Genomic DNA, 19,788 nt, shown 5'->3' with positions numbered 1-19,788 from the left:
CAGCGAATATCATTTTATCTTTTCCATCGACTGAAAATGGGTTCCACGGAGCGGCAATTTCAGTTTGGTGAATATGGTAGTTGATCGATATTACCCATTGAATTTTGGTCTTTTAATTCATTCGCAATCGTACTATTTTTGAAAAAAAAAAAATTCAGCTTTATCGGCATGAGTCGAGTAAGAACGCATTTCATACCCAAAATATCCAGCAAAATTATTTGAACGAATTTAGTATATGTCGAGCACTCTTTCCATCTCTCTAACACTTACCTGACGATTTTCTTAATATTATCTTCAAAGGTCGTCCAAAACAAGGGAAGTCTTCTACGATCTCTCAACCATTTTTGAAGTAACCTAACCTAAAAGTGTGTTTTTGATAAAACTAAATAACTGAATTTGGTGTCTTGTAAATTTTGTCTCAAAACAAACATCGGTTTGCTGTGATGGCGGCGAAAACTCTTTTCGACTTTTCGAGATAGGGCAACAGTTCAGAATGTCTTTGTCTTTTAATTTTCTGATTCAAAGATCATCGAGAACGCGTTGACGACTAATCACGTCCAGGACGGCCATGAAGATCAACTGATGATCAACACGTCAATAAAATAAAGGAATTGGTGCTTGAGAATCGACGATCGGAAGGATCAGTATGAACCATTTTGAAAGATCCTTTGTGCCTAAGAAAAGTGAAAACACGTTTTTTCCAAAATCACTCATTTTTTTCGCGTTAACTTCTGTGCAACAATGCTTTCTGACTACCACGACGTCATGAATCATGTTATTACTGGCGATGAGTTTTGGATCTATGCTTACGACCCGGAAACATACGATCAATCGGCCGAAAATCGTGGCAAATGTGAGCCGAAGCTGAAAAAAACACGTCAAAGCAAGTCAAAAATTAAGGTTATGGTCAGTTTTCTTTGATTATCGAGTTGTGGTGCACCCCGAATTCCTTCCGACCGACAAAAACTGTCAACAAGGAATACTATTTGAGTGTTATGCGTCCTTTGCGCGAAGTTATTCGTAACAAGAGGCCAAAATAATGGACCGACAACTTTTTATTTTTTATTTTTTACCACGATAATGCACCGTCGTATACTGTATTGATTCTTCATGACTTTTTCGCCAACTATTCAACCAATATCGTGCCATAACACCCGTATTCGTCTGATTTAGTAGTTGTAGTTCTGGCTATTCAGCAAACCTACTAGGGAAACCATTTTGAGTCAATTGAATACATCTCACCTGAATCGCAATGCGCTTTGAAGTCTTTTCGGAAATTGACTTTAACAACTCCTTAGAGGATTGAAAAAAATAACATTGGCACAAATGTATTGGGGACATGAGGAGACGACATAGATTTTGAAGAATAAATTAAACATTTTAAAATTATGAAAAAAGTCTTACTATTTTTTGCTCAATGTAGTATATTCGTCTAAAAGAATTTTCAACAGCTGTATGGTTAAGATCCGGCCGAATTTAAACAATCATTTTTAAGCTTTAACCCATATGTTCAATTTAATTTTTTTTCAAACAACTGTTTTTACAATGTTTGGAAGCAGAGATCAAAGAGAGCTTAGGTACTTCAAATCTATACAGCCAATGTCTCAACACTTTTCTATGGTGCAAGAACTTTAAATCAGGATTTATGGGAGGAGCTCCTATGTCTATCCTCCAAATATCTTTCTCTTGCATAAAATTAAACAAACATATATTACTCTTACATAATTTATTATACAGATTACACAAAATACGATTGCGACAAAACATAAAAGCTTTAAAATGAATTCACTTTAACGCCGCGTAGAAGATGACGATGTTGAAGACGACGATGTTGTGGACGTTGCACTTATAGTAACACCAGGTGCCCCTTGCGCTCCCTGCGGTCCTGGCAGACCAGGTGGACCCATTGGCCCTGGCGGTCCACGTCCACCGGGGAAGCCACGTCTTCCGCTGGGCCCTGGCAAACCAGGCGCACCAATAGAACCGTCACGCCCATTAGCACCCTGCTGTCCCGGCGGACCAATAGCACCTTGTGGTCCTTTTGGTCCCTTCAAACCAGTTTCGCCGCGTGGTCCCTTCACCCCCGCTGTACCTGGTTCACCGGGACTACCGCGAGCGCCCGGCATACAAATGCATTGTGGTGTCGCATAGCTGGGAAGATTGTTGCGATTTCGACTGATGAGTAAACGGCGTGGCTCACGTTCGGTTGATTCTATAGTGATGGCGTTGATGAGGGCGGGTATGAGTAGAGCTGTAAGATGTGTGGATGAGTAAACTGTGTGAAATAACAATTTTCTTTTACTTACAGAACAAAGTAACTGTTGTTAGAGCCATGTTTTCCAGCCGTTTGCGCGTGAGGACGGCGCTGTGTCGACTATTTATAGAAAAATTGTCAAAAATTTGAAATAAAAAATCGGTTTTTTATTGCTTGGAGAATTTAGAAAAAAAATTTAGTTTTTCAAATTTGGTGCTTATCTTTATGTTGAGTTTTTTTTTATTTTTTTAAATAATTTATTGCTCCCTATATTTAATTTCCTAACATACTATACATATATATTTTCAAATTTAATCTAATGGCACTTGTTGAAGTTTAATGATACTAAACATTTAATTACACTCATTTTAAAGACACAAGCTTTTGGAAATTAAGGAAACGCAATGAAAATGCATTAACTTGATTAAGCCATAAATACTTGATGAACCAGAAGGGCCGCCATAAATATTTATGCGTTCTACTTAATTAAACTAAGATAAATCTCAGACCAAAATAATTTTCTCTCGAAATTTCTTTTATCGAAGGTATAAAAGCCGGGAAAATTGTATGCGCGTCAGCATTTCCAACGGAACAATGCAGCTCGTCAACAAACTTTTGCTAAGTACACTCATCCAATAATCCTCACTCAAGAAATTCAATACAACTTTTTCATTATTTTAGTATTCATTGGCTGCTGGCGCTCCTGTTTCGCCTTTGTTCCCCAACAGTCACAGGCTTATGCCAATGCAGCGTATTCAATCAACAATATGCAACTGTTACAGCAGGGGCTGGGAAACAACACAGCATTCAATTACTATGCACCGTTACTCTACGCAACGCCGCGTCAACTTTTCGGTGGTGGTGGCTTTGGATTCAGTGTTGGTGGCTGTAATTGTCCACCTGGTCCGCCGGGTTTGCCTGGTCCGAACGGTCAAGTCGGTCCGGATGGTGATCCGGGTGAGAAGGGTCCGCCCGGTGATCCCGGTGATGTCGGTCCAGTAGGCAGGCCGGGTGAGCGTGGCAATGATGGTCGCAGCGGTGCTCGTGGGCCGACAGGTGAGAGCGGTCGTCGTGGTCCGCGTGGTTTTACGGGTCCTGCTGGCCCAATGGGTCCGCGTGGCCCACCAGGTGTGCCAGGACCGCGCGGTTTGCCGGGCGTAAATGCGGTGGCAGCATCGGCGAGAGCTAATTATAATTTTGACGACTATAGTATATATGATGTAACCGAATATGATGACAGTTGAATTGTGTTAAATTAAAATATTTTTGCTTTAAATTAAGTTTGTTGCTTAAGTCCTTTGTTTGAATTGCATTTCTATCACTAAAGGCCGTTTTCTCAATGTCTGGTTTGCTGCCATCTGCCAGTTAAGTTCCCGTTAACTTAACCAACACTTCTTCTTTGGGCAAAAAACCTCTTTTTAAACAAGAACTTAACTGACAGATGACTAATAACCACAAATTGAGGAGCCGGCGCTGTTAACCCAGATTGTTGCTATATAAGCTACAACATCAACCGTTAGAGGGCGCTGCGAATAAATTTATTGTAGCTAAGTTTTCAATCATTTTACTTTAAAGGAAGCACCACCCTGTGCAGAATGGTAACACAGAACGTATCAGAACCAGTGAGAACGTTTATCACGTTTCAAATATCGTAACTTTTGGTAGGGGTACTCGGCAGAGATGAGGGAGTTTCACCACAGACAAATTATGAGCGTGTTTCACCAGAGTTTTACATCAGGGGACTTGAAAATAGCAGAATTGAGCATTTTCAATGTTAAATGAGAAAAATGATGATAATTCCAATGTTAAGGAATGTATGCTTACAAATTCGCTTATTTGCTATGCACAAACGACTCTGCTTATAATTTTTGGATCGGTATACATACATACATACATATATTAGTTATGAAAACACATAAGTATGTATTTTAAAATTGACCTATTTTATGATGTATTCCATAAAATCTTTGCAAGTATACATACATACATATAATAGAGTGAGTTATTAAAAGTTTCGATATCATGTAAAAAGACCAAGCGTTCGCACATGTGCTCATTTATAATTATGTGTGGATGTAAACAAATATGACAGGCCATAATTTGTCTAGATGCAACATATGTACATACATATGTATGTAAATATGTACACTTAATACTTCATGCGAAATCTCCGTTGACACGGATAACCAATAGCGAAGCTCGCGTGCTTTGCTTTCATGTCGAAGAGTGAATCTGTCGAACTGACTGACGCGACGTCAAAGCGACACAACATTGTGTTGTTGATCGAAAATCCGAGCTGTGCCGAAAAAATAAGCAAACGATCGCCGATTGTCACCGATTCCCTTGCTGCTCTAACAGCTTTACCAACAAACTTGGGTAAATATGTATGAGCGTGCATTTATATCGACGCAGATGTTTGCGAGCCACTGAAAAATATTTTAGAATTGACAAATATTATAAATCGACAACAGCTATGTTGCCACTTTTGTCACTTCTTTCTGTGTTTTGCGAGTTTGCGCGGTTGTCAGTTTTCCTTTCTAGAGCAATCATCAGAAAGTTGTTCAATTTATGATTTTTAGCTTTTGCCATCGTCGCGATAAGACGCTTGTGGACAAAGGCATGCTCGGGGAGATGTGACGGTGGCTGCTTTTAGGAATGAAGCGAATTTGCTTGTTGAAAGTGCTATTTGAGACAAATGTTGTTTTTGGAGAACAATGTTTGTAGTTTCTGTGGGCGACATATTTACATGTGTACGCATATGGTTATGTAGGTTTGCTTATGCATAATTTGTGTGTCAATGCCATAGGCACATACATATACTTATAGTATGTACATACATATGAGCAGCGCGCACAAATTATTACTGATAAGTGGTAATAGTATGATTTGAATTCGCGAAAACGAATATGGTCATGATACATGTGAATATAAGTTTGGATAATAAATGATAGGATTTATGTACTTACAATTATCACTATTGTAATATATTAAGTTTTTTAGTACATTATGATTGCTTTTTATATATACATAAGTACATACATATGTAATAAAGTATACAAATAATTATGTATATCAAATATAAGAAATAATTAAAAAAGTATGACTTATTTTTCCATTAACTACATACATACATAAGTACATATATTGCTTTGAAAAAGTTAATTAATTAAAATGTATTCAATTGCACCTGTATTCATAAATATGCACAGAACAAATTCATTTGAGTACATACATACATACATACATATGTACATATGTTTGCATATAAAGTTATAGAAATATAGTTTAAAAAAACTAAAAAAACACGCTTTTCAAGCATATCAAACTAAAAAGTGAAAAATAATTCTTTGTATAAACTAACAATAATAATGAAGGAAAAATTCCTGCATTACTGTGAAAATAGCGTGGAATGCTCGATATATGAAAAATATGTCACAAAGCACCCCATGCTTTTCTCACAATAATGCAGGAATTTTTCCTTCATTATTATTATTCATTATTTATATCTATATAAATGTTGCATACTTTCAAGCGCATCTTTTTGGTGAACTGCTTAAACTTACTGTAGCCATCCTACAGTGTCGCTCAAATATTCTAGGTATCAGTACCACTTAAAAAAGTTACAAACAAACATACATACAGTGAAGCTAATAAAAGCGTATTAACCCTTTCAGAACCATAAGGTTATGGGACCTTATGCAAGTATTTTAGCTATTTATATTGACTCATTAGGTCTATAAAAAATAAATTTTCAAATCAAAACACACTAAACTATTATAGTGTTTTTGGAATTTTTTGGGACACCGATGTCCCTATGGTCGATAATAGATACGTTTCACTCAAACAATCTCAATTTTACTTTTATTAAGTTTGCTTGTGAGAATGGGGTAATAGGTTAATAAATACGCTTATATTATAGAAATACTGTTTATTAGTTATGATAATCAGCAAAACAATTTCTCTCATTGGTATAACATAGGTGAACGTTACACAGAACACACATATTGTTTGTTCGATTTTCTTTTTTATATTTCGCACAATTTGCGCACCTCTTTCTGGTGGAGGATTTTTCCATGGGGTGCATCGATAATTGCCGCTTCACATATTTGCTCACTGCACTATTTTTTGTAGTAGGGACTCCACGTTGTCTAGTACTGTAGCCGTTTACCAAACTCCTTGCGACTACCTGTCTGAACTGTAAGGTGGACAGCAGGCTTCCCTCTAATTGCTTTTCACTGTGCAGCTTAGTATATATGGTATGTGCATTATTTACCGATATATCGAACAAATCGAAGAAAAGGCGAAGGTAGTACTCTATCTTATCTTCGATCTTCGATCTATTTATAGCACACCTTACGTTGATCCATAAGATCTACTCCACCCATATTTTTATTAAATGTGACACAATCCTAGGACATTTGACATCAATTTTGTCGGCTGAATCAGCTTTGCGGCGCTTTACGATGTCCGTTTCTACAGGCGACAAAAAGTTGGTCAACAAATGTACTCCTTTATTATCCATCCATTTGACATAACTTATGCCATGGAAACTCGTTGAGTAAATATCGCCACGCTTCATTGTTTTGTCAGCAGGTGCAGTTTTTGGAAGTTGTTTCCTGTTAGTTCGAATTGTTCCACACGCCTTAGTATTCTGATCAATCAGCTTATATTGTAGTAAAGGTGAATTGAAGAAGTTGTCCATATAAATTTCACATCCTAAGCCTTCAACCTTTTTCGTTAGCTGTAGTACTATTGATTCACCTAATCCATACTCGATTCCAGAAGTTCGTTTGCCCGTATATAGATCAAATTCAAATAGATAACCGGTCGCAGCATCACATCGGCACCATAATTTGAAGCCCCATTTGACAGGCTTATTTTTTATGTATTGCTTCATTACATTATGACCCTTAAATTTTATCATATGCTCGTCGATTGATTGTTTTACTGTGTTATTATTGGCCGAACTTTGTATGCCCTATCATAATTAGAGCTAGTTGTGTCTCTTACCGCTTCGTTGTTACAGAAATGTAGGTTCCGGCGAATGTCTTCAAATCGAGCCCTTGGCATAACATTCGATATGAATTGTACTGCCATGTCTGGTTCTGTAGACCAGTAGTCCCTCAATGATGGCAAGATATGATAGCCCATGACTACATTCATCCCAAGAAATGCTTTCATTTCTTCGAGATCAATAGTAAACTCCCGTCCATTTTGATGAGCATATTGTATTGACTCCGGTACTATATATTGCACTAAATTATAAAAATTTGTCGCTGAACAAAATATATCAAAGGGAGTCAATAGTCCATTTTCAGCTTCTTGACAGATTTGCACTTTCCCGAAGTCGTATTCCACATCACGAAAAACATTTGGTGCGTATGTTCTCGAATTCCACTTGAAGACGGGTTGATGCTGTGCTTCGTTTACAGGTGCTGATGTGGAAGGCTCAGGTCTTGTTGAGTCAGTATGTTCAGTTATCGTACCGTCAATTTCCACGTCCACAATCCCTTGATCATCATCCTGAGTCAAAAGCCTTTGATCCTCTTCGTCAAGCAGTAAATTGTCCTCTTCGTCACTGTTATCAGCCATCAAAATCTGTTGCACTTCATTTTCTTTAAGTTCGAAAAGGCCGCGTCCTTTGCGAAACATAATCTGTAACGACACGAATAAGAAAATGAAGGGTAATTGACGAAAAACATCAGTACGACAACATAATTATTCCTCATAAATAGTATCTCTCTACGGCCATGGGGACATCGGTGTCCCTTTATGTTTATTATGACTTATCGTTATACACAACATAAATAATAGTTTTATAAATATATGTATAAAATAAAAATTGACTTACCAGGCTATGATTATTTCACACTGTAAATTCTTAAAAAATAGTTTTACACCTTTTATGTACTGTTACAAAATACTCGATTCGCGCGCTTAACGAAGTCTCAGTTTTCGATAGCCATAGACAAAGAACGATATTTTTTTTGTGTTGCCAGCATATAAAATGAAAAACGTACGTTCAAAAACTATAAGATAAAATAACAAAAAGATAAAATAAGTTTTTTAATTACTGTTTTATTGTATTATTTCTATTTGGGACACCGGTGTCCCCGTGGTCGTCAAAGGGTTAAAAAATAAAAGCAAACAAGCTAACATAAGTCGGTAACAGCAATATATAGTTCTGAGCATAGTTTTTATTTCATTCTCAGCTCATCTCGACCGAGTTAGCCAAAAATATTTTTACGTTTACCGTGTCGTGTTCTCTGTCTATGATAAACGTTCTCTGTGTAGTGCTATACGTGCTCAAATAAAGGAGATAGGCGACATTTACAAAGCATCGATTAAAAGCATAAGAGCAGCTTATGCGGCACGCAAACAGACATGCTAGTCTTCCTGCTCTGCAAACGAAATTACTGCTTGATGCGAGTAAAATAAAAATCGGCTAGGTTGTGTGCCGGATCAGGGAGAAATCGACCCTTAAGAAGTCCTATAGGTGCTTAGAATACGGCGACAGAGGTCAGTGCTGCCTCAAATGTGGAGAAAAGGGGCACTTTGTGAAGACATGCGACAAGAAACCATTCTGCGACGCGTGTAGAAAAAATATTCGAGAGAGCATAGACCACTAAATTGGCAGCAAAAAATGTCCTATGTATCAACAAGCGTGCATGGGGCCAAAACATGAGAGTCTTGCAACTTAACCTCAACCACTACGAAGCAGCAAGGGTCACTTACGCAAACGCTGTTTGAGCATAAAGTGGACATAGCAATACTAAGCGAGCTGTATAAAAATCTTGGTACTGAAAAATGGAGCTCCGATCAAACGAAAAAATCAGTTGTATAGGCCTGCGGGGACAAGGTATTTCAAAATAAGCTATTATCAGGACATGCCTACTACACACGTACAACAATCTGTGACACAAACTTTTACAGCTGCTACATCCCACCGAGCGTCCAACGGAACGAATACTAAAGAGTTCTAGATAATCTGGTACGAGATATTGCAAATACAACAATGAACATTGTGGCAGGAAACTTCAACGTGTGGGCAATAGAATGGGGCAGCACCCACACAAATAGGAGAGGAGATGCGCTCCTGAAGGCGTTCTCAACGCTGGGCATTGTGCTGTTAAATACTGGTAACGGGCGCGGTTCTGTGATTGACATAACTTTTGTCAGTAGCTCCCAGGCAGGTAAGCGTCCTATACACGCGCAGTGACCATCGACGAATTACGCAGTGCTACAGAAATGCTTTAAGAGGAAGCGAAACGACCTCAAATAAAACTATAAAAAGGAGAAAGACCTGCTGCTTCAAAGAGCTGTGCAATAAACTTGACGGATCTCCATGGAATGACGGTTACAGCATAGTGATGACAAAAGTCCGAGGACACGAAGGTCAAGCTCCAACCTATCCCACGCTACTAAAGTCTGTAATAGAAATTCTATATCTCGCGCAACCGTTTGAAGTATGTATATTACTTATAAGAAACTGGAACAATGTCTGCACCAGTCACTGACAAAGAGGTTGTAGAGGCAGTAGAACGGTTTGCCAATAACAAGACATCGGAGCTGTACGGTATTCCTAACAAGGCCCTAAAGATCGCGATTAAACACAACACTGACCCGTTTACAAGACTGTTCGCATAGTACATACGACAGGGCATATTTCCAAAAATTTGGAAAATGCAACGTTTGGTTCCAATACAAAAACCAAATAAACCGCTTGGACAACCAAACTCGTACCGACCACTCTTCATGCTAGATACGGTGGGGAAAATGTATGGCTCTAAAGAGTACTGGTCACATTCGATGTTAAGAATGCCTTTAATTCAGCCTACTGGTCTCATATAATAAGAGCTCTTTAATTAAAGAAAACACCACTCAATTTGCTGAAGATCATCTGCAACTACCTGTCGGACCTGGTTCTTCTATACGACACAGACAATGGACCACAAAGCTATATGGTGACGGGCGGAGTTCCACAAGGCTTAGTCCTGGATCCACTTTTGTGGAATATCTTATATGATGGAGTGCTGCGCTTCCCATTGCTCAAGGAGGTGCAAATAATTGGATACGCGTATGACATTGCGGTGACTGTGGTAGCGAAAGAAATTCATGAAATAGAGCAATCTGTGCAATCATGCAGCGACAAAAATCAAAGAATGTCTTATGGTGTCAAAGCTTCAACTAGCTGGCCAAAAGACAGAAGCAGTATTAATCTCAAGCAGGAAAAATTAATAATGACGGATTACCACACAGCAATCTTTGATATATCAGGGAGTGATGATAGACTCGAGGTTAAGTTACAAGACGCATATAGAGAAAGCCTGTGAAAAAGCATCAATGGTCATGGAAATTAAGCGAGTATTCGATAAAACGAAAAGCACTGGCGCTCGCTTAACGAAAGAAGAGAGGAAGCAGGAAAGACGAAGGAGCCTAAACGAATGGCAGAAAAGATGGGACGAAGCAACTACGGGGAGACAGACGCAAAGGTTTATTAGAAGCATAGAACCATGGATAGAACGGAAACATGGGGAAACTGATTTTTATCTTACGCAATTTTTAACAGGACGTAGTTGTTATCTATTTATACAAATATGGACATGATGACGAAACAAATTGCTCCTTCTGCAGCAGCCGCGGCGTAAACGACTTGCATATCTTCTTTTCCTGCCCAAAATATGAAAAAGAAAGACTACAAATAGAGAATGTGATAAACGATCGAGTGCCACCAGAGAATATAGTGCTTTACATGACCGAATTGAAGGTGGTCTGGGACAGAATGAGAGCGTGGGCAGCTATAGCTATGCAAGAGTTAAGAAAGAAAGAGTGACAACGAAAACAGAAGGATTACTCGGAATTAGAGCTAAAATGCGTGAATGAAGAGCCGAATAGCTAAACTTAGTCCCACGGTGTAATGCTTTACGGCAGTTCCGTGGGCCAAATACAAGCAGTGACAACGCAGTTCAAGGTTCAGTACGTAGGCGTACTGTGCCTCAAGTCCTGCTTGGGCGTGCGGCCAATACGAGTCGTGCATATCGTCTGGAAAAATGACGATATCTTTGAAGATTCTCCATCCGAAAACAAAAAAAAACGCATACATATGTATGTATGTATGCTTGTGTATTGATTGTTCGGCAATGTATACAAATATACATATATGTAGTATGTGTGTATGTCCAAATATAGCAAAGCGCGCACATGCAGTATATTGATAAGTGATAAAATGATAATTTGCATTTCAGAATGCGCACATATTCATATGTGCATGTATAAATACAGTTGCCAGGTGTAATCTGACATTTCCATTGGAAAGTTTGACATTTTTAGCATAACATCACTCAGAACGTTTTGTCATTTAATCGTGAATTTACAGGGAATTAAAAAAATCATCTCGGCCAAAAAATGGAATTAACAACATTTTCGTACGATCATTTTTCACAACTTTCGACGTGGATTATCGCGACAAGAGTGCATCGATGAACTAAAATCTTTTATCTATGAAGCACCAAACCTATAACTGATATTAAAACTGGTAAACGAATTCAATCGTTTACGCTCGCTCAAAGAAAAATTTGAAGGTCGTCCAAAAATAGCCTTTTTGCCAGAAACCATCGATGCCGTACGTGAACTGATAATGCAAGACCGTCATGTAACATACCTTCAGATAGAGGCATGCCTATGTATTTCTCCCGCCAGCATGCATTCGATATTGCCTGAACACCTGGTGTAAAAAAGGTTTGTTCTCGTTAGATCCCGCACAATTTGACAATCGCTCAAAAAAAGGTTCGTGTGGATTGGTGTAAAGAAATGCTGAAAAAATACGATCGCGGTGCTTCAAAAGACGTTTATAAGATCGTCACAGGTGACGAATCATGGATCTATGCGTATGAGCCCGAAACAAAACAGCAATCGACGAAAAAAAAAAACCCCATTTTCGTTGATAAATATGCCTATTTACATTATTAGGGCAGAAATATATATAGCAACCTACGTATTGTTGTTATAAATTTAATTTCTATTAGAAAGCAATATAATACAAAAATATCTTTTAGTAATATGCAAGTGAAAATTGACTATAAATATCACTTTGCATGGATTCAATAAATTGGCAAAATTATACTCATTATAATTATATACATATGTATGTACATATGTATGATTGCATATAAACCGATAAAAATATAAGCCAAAAGGCCAAAAATGAAAGGAATGATCAAATAAGTGTACATGTATTTTGAAAAAATTGTTAAAAAGATAAGAAAACTTTTGCCTCATACTTACAAAATTCAATTTGCATCTTCTCATTGTTTTATGTCCTCTGGTTCCATCGAATATGATTCTCGGCGTTGCCAATGCGCAAAGGACAATAAATCTTCCGCAGAAACTTTCTCCCGAAAACTCGTAACGTCGGCTCATCCGATGCTTTCATCGTCCATGCCTCTGAACCATATAGCAGGAAAGCAATAATGAGTGACTTATAGAGTTTGTTTTTATTCGTCAAGAGAGGACTTTACTTCTCAATTGCCTACTCAGTCTGAAGTAGCACCTGTTGGCAAAAGTTATTCTGCGTTGGATTTCGAGGCTGACATTGTTGTTGGTATTGCTTCCAAGATGGACGAAATTGTCTACGACTTCGAAGTTTAACAGTGATGTGGGAGCGAATCCTCGAGTTCGACAACTGCTTGTTTGTTGACAGGAGATATATCGTCTTTGCCCTCGTTCACTACATTGATATCAGTATCAACAGCGTACGACTCGAAGAGGTACTTCCCGATCCTGATGGAGCTTTCGATATTACTCAATGTCAGTTTACATAGCCGTATTAGTTTTGCGGGGATACCAAATTTAGACAGCGCTGTAAAGGCAGCTACTTTTCGTGTTGTTAAAAGCAGCTTTGAAATCGTTGAGGTGCTGTGTGTCGATGTTCTTTTCAAAGATTTGGCGCATGGTCAGTTGTTGATTTTCAAGACCTAAAGGAACAGTGATAAGGTGGGCTTTAATCTTTTCCATCATACGCTCGATAGATCCTTATATGCGATGTTGAAGAAGATTATCCCACGGTAGTTGGCGCAGATGGTAGGGTCGCCCTTTTTTAATTGGACAGAGCACACTTAAATTCCAATCGTCAGGCATGCTTTCGTTCGACCATATTCTACAAAGCAGTTGATCCTTATCAGTTCTTCGACGTCGTATTTGAATAGCTTGGCCGGCAATATTATGCTCTGGGCATCAGTCACTAGGTCACCTCTGGGAGTTCTACAAGAGTATGCTGCGGTGTTGAAACCTTCTGTTTGTCGCCGCATCCTTTCGTAGAATTTTCGAGCATTCCCTTGTCGACCAGCTTGTCAAGCACTTGGTACTCCAATTTCGGTCTCTCTCTTTTTTTGTCCGCAAATGCCTTTTGATTCCCTCTTCAAACCTCGGTATCAATCCCATCCCGCACGTGTTGTGGTCGATTGTAACGTTGCGAGGTAGGCAGTCTGTTTTCTTTCCGCTGCGACAGGGCACTCCTCATCGTAACAGCTGTTCTTTTGCATTTTCCGAAAACCAAGGTTTCGGTTGCAGCTATACGTAAGGAGTCCCACAGTTCCCTTATACTGAGTTGTTGACGAGTGCTCTCAGAGAACAGGAGTGCAAGTTGAGTAGCAAATCGTTCGGCTGTCTGTTGTGATTGCAGCTTCTAGACGTCGAATCTGCATTGTGTTTGTTGACGTTTTTAGGTGCTCAGAGGCTGGTGCGAATCTTCGCAGCAACAAGAAACTGTCCGAGTTAATGGTAGAACCTCGTAGCATACGCCCGTCTAAAACAATGGAGACGTATCTTCCGTCTATCAGAACGTGATCGATCTGTTTGGTGGTTTTTTGATTCGGAGACATTCAGGTAGCTTGATGAATTTTCCTATACTAGAATCTAGTACTACTTCTTTGCCCACGTCGAGGCGGGGGTAGCTTGCATACGTGCCTTCCAAGCGCTCATAGAAGCCATCTTTTGTCCCATCGTCCCTCTCTTTAGTCGGGGCGTGGGCGCAAATCAGCGATATGTTAAAGAGCTTCGCTTTGATGCGGATTGTGGCTAGACGTGGGGTGAATTTCAGGACTCGGCGACGCAGTCTCTCTCCCACCACGAATTCCACACCGAATTTGTGCTCCTTTATATGAATGCTGTAATAAATGTCACAGGAATCTACTCAACTCAGTCCTTGTCCTGTCCATCACACTTCTTGGACGGCAGTGATGTCAGCCTTCATTTTTACATCAACCAACTGGACAGCGGCACCTTCACAATCAAGGGACCGGACATTCCATGTGCATGCCCTTATATCGTAATCCTTAAATCGTTTGCAGTGGTCGTCATCAAAAAGGGTCTCTCATTCGAGGCTATTGTTTCCTTTCTTTCATCAGCTTCTAACTTTAGCTCGTCTTCAAACGGATGTTCTTTGGTTACCCAGAGGATACTTGATTCAAGACCGGAAGTCGTAAGCTGCTTAAGCCATATGTAAAAGAATCGTGTCTGGCCACTCCAAAGTAAATGGCGCTCAGAGAACTTTCCTCACTTGCATGAACTTCTACTCATGACTCCAACCTCTTGCCTCTTGCTACTGAATTGTATTGTAATTGCTTTGTTTTGGTTTTCTACAGGAATTTAGGTATGGACACTTTATTCAGCTATCATTTTCACTGAAAACACTAGTTTCGTACAAATGGACATCCTGATTAAAGTCTAAATTCTTATAGTTGGTTGTATGGCAAAATATTTATGTATTCCAGTTAAAAGTCCATACCCAAAATACTATTTGAAGATCTGTACATCGGGTCGGGCGAAAATCTATCAAACTCTAGTCTTCTTAGCTATTCCTTTCAGCACATTTGGCATAGTAAGCACTAACAAAATGTCGAATTGCTGCTTTGCCTGTGCCACAACGTGATTGATTTCAAACTAACTGCAATATTAATATTTCAGAAATTGGCAAAAATATGCATATATGCATTTCTTTTACTAGCAGAGTTTCTTCTGCGGGTGTTTTGGTATTTACATGAATTCAATGCATTGCAAATGACATGATTGCCTTTAGGCAATATGTATCCTTCTATAGTTATGCATATGCATGAGAAATTACGCATTGATGCATTTGTTATTTTGTTGTTTTTTGCTCGTTTTTGAGGGATTCAATTAAAATATTTCAATTTTCAAAAGCTTCAAAATTTGCCAATAAGGAAAACATAGAGAACAATGCATACATACATATATGTATGTATACCTACACATACAAATAAACTTTGCTGCCTATGACAGTTATACGTATGTAAGAGTGTGTGAGTGTCTGTGTGCATTTGAATATTAAGATATGCATAAAGTAAGGAATATTTGCATTTAATTTGTCTTAAAAATTAACTTTTAGCTGCTTTCTTACGCTGCCAAACAAGCGCTTTACATCCATACATACATATATATTTGCAAATAAATGCGTGCTTGTGAGTTTTCATTGACTGGCAGCCTTAACTAAATATAGTCATACGAAAATACAAATACACAGACATACACATTAGCAGACTGGCAACCTCTTGACTGCCAGTCTATCAATTTGATCCTGTTTGTACTTTTGGCGGCTGCCTTAATAATCTTAACGCCTAAATGGAAATGCACAAATACATGCGCAATTCAACCACTAACATTTTAAGTTTATGAAGTATTTCTTTATATTTGTGGTGTGAGTGTTTGACTTTTGTTACTGTTTGTTTGTAGAGCATATATTTTTCTTCGATATCGGTATTATTCTTGCCTTAACTTTTCCGCTTGCACTCGGCGTTATGAAAATACAATATATGGTATGTGCTAATGTGTGGCACTTTCTCAACTCTTATTGAATGCCATCGTATAACTATTGTAACAAAATTCAAATATACATATGTACCTATATAACATAAATTTTTAAGCTAATATTTACTCTGGTAAAATTCAATTTCCTCTCGCATAAAATGAATAAGTTTAATCGACACATAGCAATTCAAATGTAAATAAAGTGGCACAATTTTCTTTGAAGATTATTTTAAATTTGTAGGTATGAAAATACAGGGTGTTTACGGATTTCAAAAACTTTATTATTATTATTATTATTATAGTTTTAAGGGAGCCTATGTTGAAGTTTCTCTTCAAGTTTGAGTGTCTGTTGTGGGCACATTGGTAGGTAGGTTGGTAGAGTGGCTGCCTAACGACGCACCTATGCCTTTGGGATGCCCTCTCTATATCATCCCGTGCTTCTGATAAAGTTCATCAGTAGGAAAAGTTTTAGCTGTGAAAACTCCGAAATGTCGTCAAGAAACCCACGACCGATAGTTGCGATTCTTTTCCTATATATAGCTTTACAGTCGCATAGAAGATGTTAGTACTTCAACTAGAATTCTTATAAAATTTCTTTAAATTTTAATTTCCGGCATGTGCGGCCCATATTCCATTCATGCCACGTTTGACTGCTTGTTGAGCAAGCCAGGGATTGATTCCATCGAGACTCAGCTAAGTTTATAAGATATTTGTCGATTAGACAACTGCAAGTAGCCAGAGGCATATAAATTCCCTATTTTTCGGAGTCTAATTGTAGGGTAGTGCCTGTTCTAGTTAGTTCATCTTCTTCACGGTTCCCTGGGATAGTAAGTCCTGGAATCCAGTGCATATTTATTGTAAAATATTATGTTATATCCACTAAGATAACAAAGCACTCTTTCACTAACTTAGACGAAACATGAAAAGACTTCACTGATCTCAAAGCCACATGGCTATCTGTATATACTTGTATAAATATATTTATTCTTCCTCATCAGTACAACAGTCCTTGTCAGAACAAGAAGGTTTTTAGTTGCTGAGATGACAGCTTGGAAGACACTGCAGCGGCCTGGTTCACGGAAAGCGGTTTTGGTATATAGTTTTGAAGAAAAGACACCACCTACCAGAGCTGCCAAAATCTTTAAGCGCGCTCAGTATGGCCTTAGGCTGGATGTTGTTGAAAGCGCCCTCTGCGTCTAGGAAAGCTATGAGGGTGCATTCTTTTACCATAATGAATTTTTCACTCTCTGCTACCTCTCAGCTTAGAGTTATTTCTGTGGATTTTTCCTTAGAATACGCATGCTGCAAAACACTTTTTGTGGGTTTAATTTGTTTTTTTTTTTTATTCACCATGCGCCAAATCTTGGAAAAGATCCGTGAAAAGATGATCGACACTCACTAACTTTTCGTCGACTTCAAAGCTGCTTTTGACAGCACGAAAAGGAGCTGCCTTTATGCCGCGATGTCTGAATTTGGTATCCCCGCAAAACTAATTCGGCTGTGTAAACTGACGTTGAGCAACACTAAAATCTCCATCAGGATCGGGAAGGACCTCTCCGAGCCATTCGATACCAAACGAGGTTTCAGACAGGGCGACTCTCTTTCGTGCGACTTCTTCAATCTGCTCTTGTAGAAAATAATTCGAGCTGCAAAACTAAATAGGGAAGGTACCATCTTCTATAAGAGTGTACAGTTGCAGGGGTATGCCGATGATATTGATATCATCGGCCTCAACAACCACGCCGTTAGTTCTGCTTTCACCAAAATGGATAAGAAAGCGAAGCAAATGGGTCTGGTAGTAGACTAGGGCTATTCTCTCATCAAAAAACAGTCGTCTCACGACTGTGTTAATAGTTACAACTTTGAAATCGTAGATAATTTCGTCTATCTTGGAACAAGTATTAACAGCAACGACAACGTCAGTATCGAAATCCAACGCAGAATAACTCTTGCCAACAAATGCTACTTCGGATTAAGTAGGAAATTGAGAAGTAAAGTCCTCTCTCGACGAACAAAAATCAAACTCTTTAAGTCACTCATTATTCTCATCCTGAACGATGAGCTGTATGAGATATACGACGATATTAACATATGTAGTTCAGCGAATTAAAAGACAGCGGCTACGCGGGCTAGGTCACGTCGTTCGAATGGACGAAAACACTCCAGCTTTGAAAGTATTCGACGCAGTACCCGCCGGGGAAAGCAGAGGAAGATCTCGGCTTCGTTGGAAAGGACCAGGTGGAGAAGGACCAGGCTTCGCTAGGTATCTCCAATTGGCGCCACATTGCGAAAAGAAGAAAGGACTGGCGCACTGTTGTTAACTCGGCTATAATCGGTATCTGACACTATGTCTACAGGAATGGACTCTCTCTACTTCACTGCCTAGTTAACCAAAATTTTATCTTATTTCGCAGATTTACATTACATGCCGCCTATAATGTAAAACAAGCTTTCAGTCTTTTAAAGCTTATCTCATCACAGATCTATCGGTTAATACTTTTTACACTCTCGCAACAAAGTTGCTAAGGAGAGTATTAAGTTTTGTTCACATAACGGTTGTTTGTAAGTCCTAAAACTAAAAGAGTCAGATATAGGGTTATATATACCAAAGTGATCAGGGTGACGAGTAGAGTTGAAATCCGGATGTCTGTCCATCCGTCCGTTCGAAGATGGCAAAATCGGCCTACTGCCACGCCCACAAAATGGCGAAAACCGAAAACCTATAAAGTGTCATAACTAAGCATAAATAAAGATATTAAAGTGAAATTTGGCACAAAGGAGCGCATTAGGGAGGGGCATATTTGGACGTAATTTTTTTGGAAAAGTGGGCGTGGCCCCGCCCCCTACTAAGTTTTTTGTACATACCTCGGAAACTACTATAGCTATGTCAACAAAAAGTGCGTTAACCGACTAACAAAAAACGTCGAAACACTAAATTTTACATGGCAGAAGGAAGCTGCACCCAGGCTTTTTTAAAAATAAAAAAATATGTAAATGACGGATAATGAAATATCGATTATCACTTTATCATGCGAGAGTATAAAATGTTCGGTGACACCCGAACTTAGCCCTTCCTTACTTCTTTTTAAATTTAATTAAATTAAATTTTTTTAATGTTGATATTGAAGAGTGTTTTTTATTTTAAAAAATATATCTTAAGATGTCTTTTAGCGGACGTGCGGACGTCCTTCAGAAGTTGAAAACCTTGAAAAAGTGGAATCGGCAGAATGCAGAATATGTGTGCAGTATGATAGAAGGTCACGACATTTCCTCTATAAATTCACAGACTTTAGAAGTTGAGATGGTATTTTTTCCATGGCACCCAATGGTTCAATATAATAGAAAAAAGTTTTTTTAGGAATTGTAAATCCTGCGAGCTACTGAGTGGACTTAATGTATATCAGACTGTGGCACAAACTGGGTAATACTCGTAATGACAGCTTTATCACTACTACCTGTCCGAGGCATACCGGCTTCAAAAAAATTTATATGTGAGGTCAGAAGACTTCTAAAGGGCTTACTGGTGGTAGACATATGTAATTTTGAAAGTATGCCTTTGTAAGCTAATTCAAATCATTCAAAAAAGATTGTTGCATTTTAGTTGTCCCATAAAATCCGTTTATAGGATAGTTTATATTTAAATAAAATCCTTCCAATTGGTTGAGACATTTCGTTCCAAGCCAAGCCGAAACTTGCTGTAGTATATGGTATAA

General features: G+C 38.6%; 3 protein-coding genes across 3 annotated transcripts; 1 reads left to right on the top strand and 2 right to left on the bottom strand.

The window, feature by feature from the left end:
* Positions 1–1,790: 1,790 nt before the first annotated feature.
* LOC126763228 (collagen alpha-1(XXIII) chain-like) lies at positions 1,791–2,462 on the bottom strand. Its single transcript, XM_050480539.1, has 2 exons — positions 2,307–2,462; positions 1,791–2,251 (listed from the first exon to the last, which is right to left on the bottom strand). Exons 1-2 carry the CDS (start codon positions 2,332–2,334, stop codon positions 1,791–1,793), a joined length of 489 nt encoding a protein of 162 aa, XP_050336496.1. The 5' UTR covers positions 2,335–2,462.
* Positions 2,463–3,021: 559 nt separating this feature from the next.
* Positions 3,022–3,498, top strand: LOC126762817 (collagen alpha-1(I) chain-like). The gene has a single exon (XM_050479860.1). It carries the CDS (start codon positions 3,022–3,024, stop codon positions 3,496–3,498), a length of 477 nt encoding a protein of 158 aa, XP_050335817.1.
* Positions 3,499–7,198: 3,700 nt separating this feature from the next.
* Positions 7,199–8,382, bottom strand: LOC126762816 (piggyBac transposable element-derived protein 2-like). The gene is made up of 2 exons (XM_050479859.1): positions 8,106–8,382; positions 7,199–7,909 (listed from the first exon to the last, which is right to left on the bottom strand). Exon 2 carries the CDS (start codon positions 7,904–7,906, stop codon positions 7,199–7,201), a length of 708 nt encoding a protein of 235 aa, XP_050335816.1. The 5' UTR covers positions 7,907–7,909; positions 8,106–8,382.
* Between the last annotated feature and the right edge of the window lie 11,406 nt (positions 8,383–19,788).

The sequence above is a fragment of the Bactrocera neohumeralis genome, chromosome 6, assembly GCF_024586455.1.
Source record: "Bactrocera neohumeralis isolate Rockhampton chromosome 6, APGP_CSIRO_Bneo_wtdbg2-racon-allhic-juicebox.fasta_v2, whole genome shotgun sequence".
NCBI lineage: Eukaryota > Metazoa > Arthropoda > Insecta > Diptera > Tephritidae > Bactrocera > Bactrocera neohumeralis.
This window is presented reverse-complemented; position numbering and strand designations above follow the sequence as displayed.

Coding starts and splice junctions, on each gene's coding strand:
- LOC126763228 (XM_050480539.1), bottom strand. CDS start 2,334: ATGGCTCTAACAACAGTTACTTTGTTCT. Junction 2,252..2,306: donor AACAACAGTTACTTTGTTCT/GTAAGTAAAAGA, acceptor CACATCTTACAG/CTCTACTCATACCCGCCCTC.
- LOC126762817 (XM_050479860.1), top strand. CDS start 3,022: ATGCAACTGTTACAGCAGGGGCTGGGAAACAACACAGCATTCAATTAC.
- LOC126762816 (XM_050479859.1), bottom strand. CDS start 7,906: ATGTTTCGCAAAGGACGCGGCCTTTTCGAACTTAAAGAAAATGAAGTG.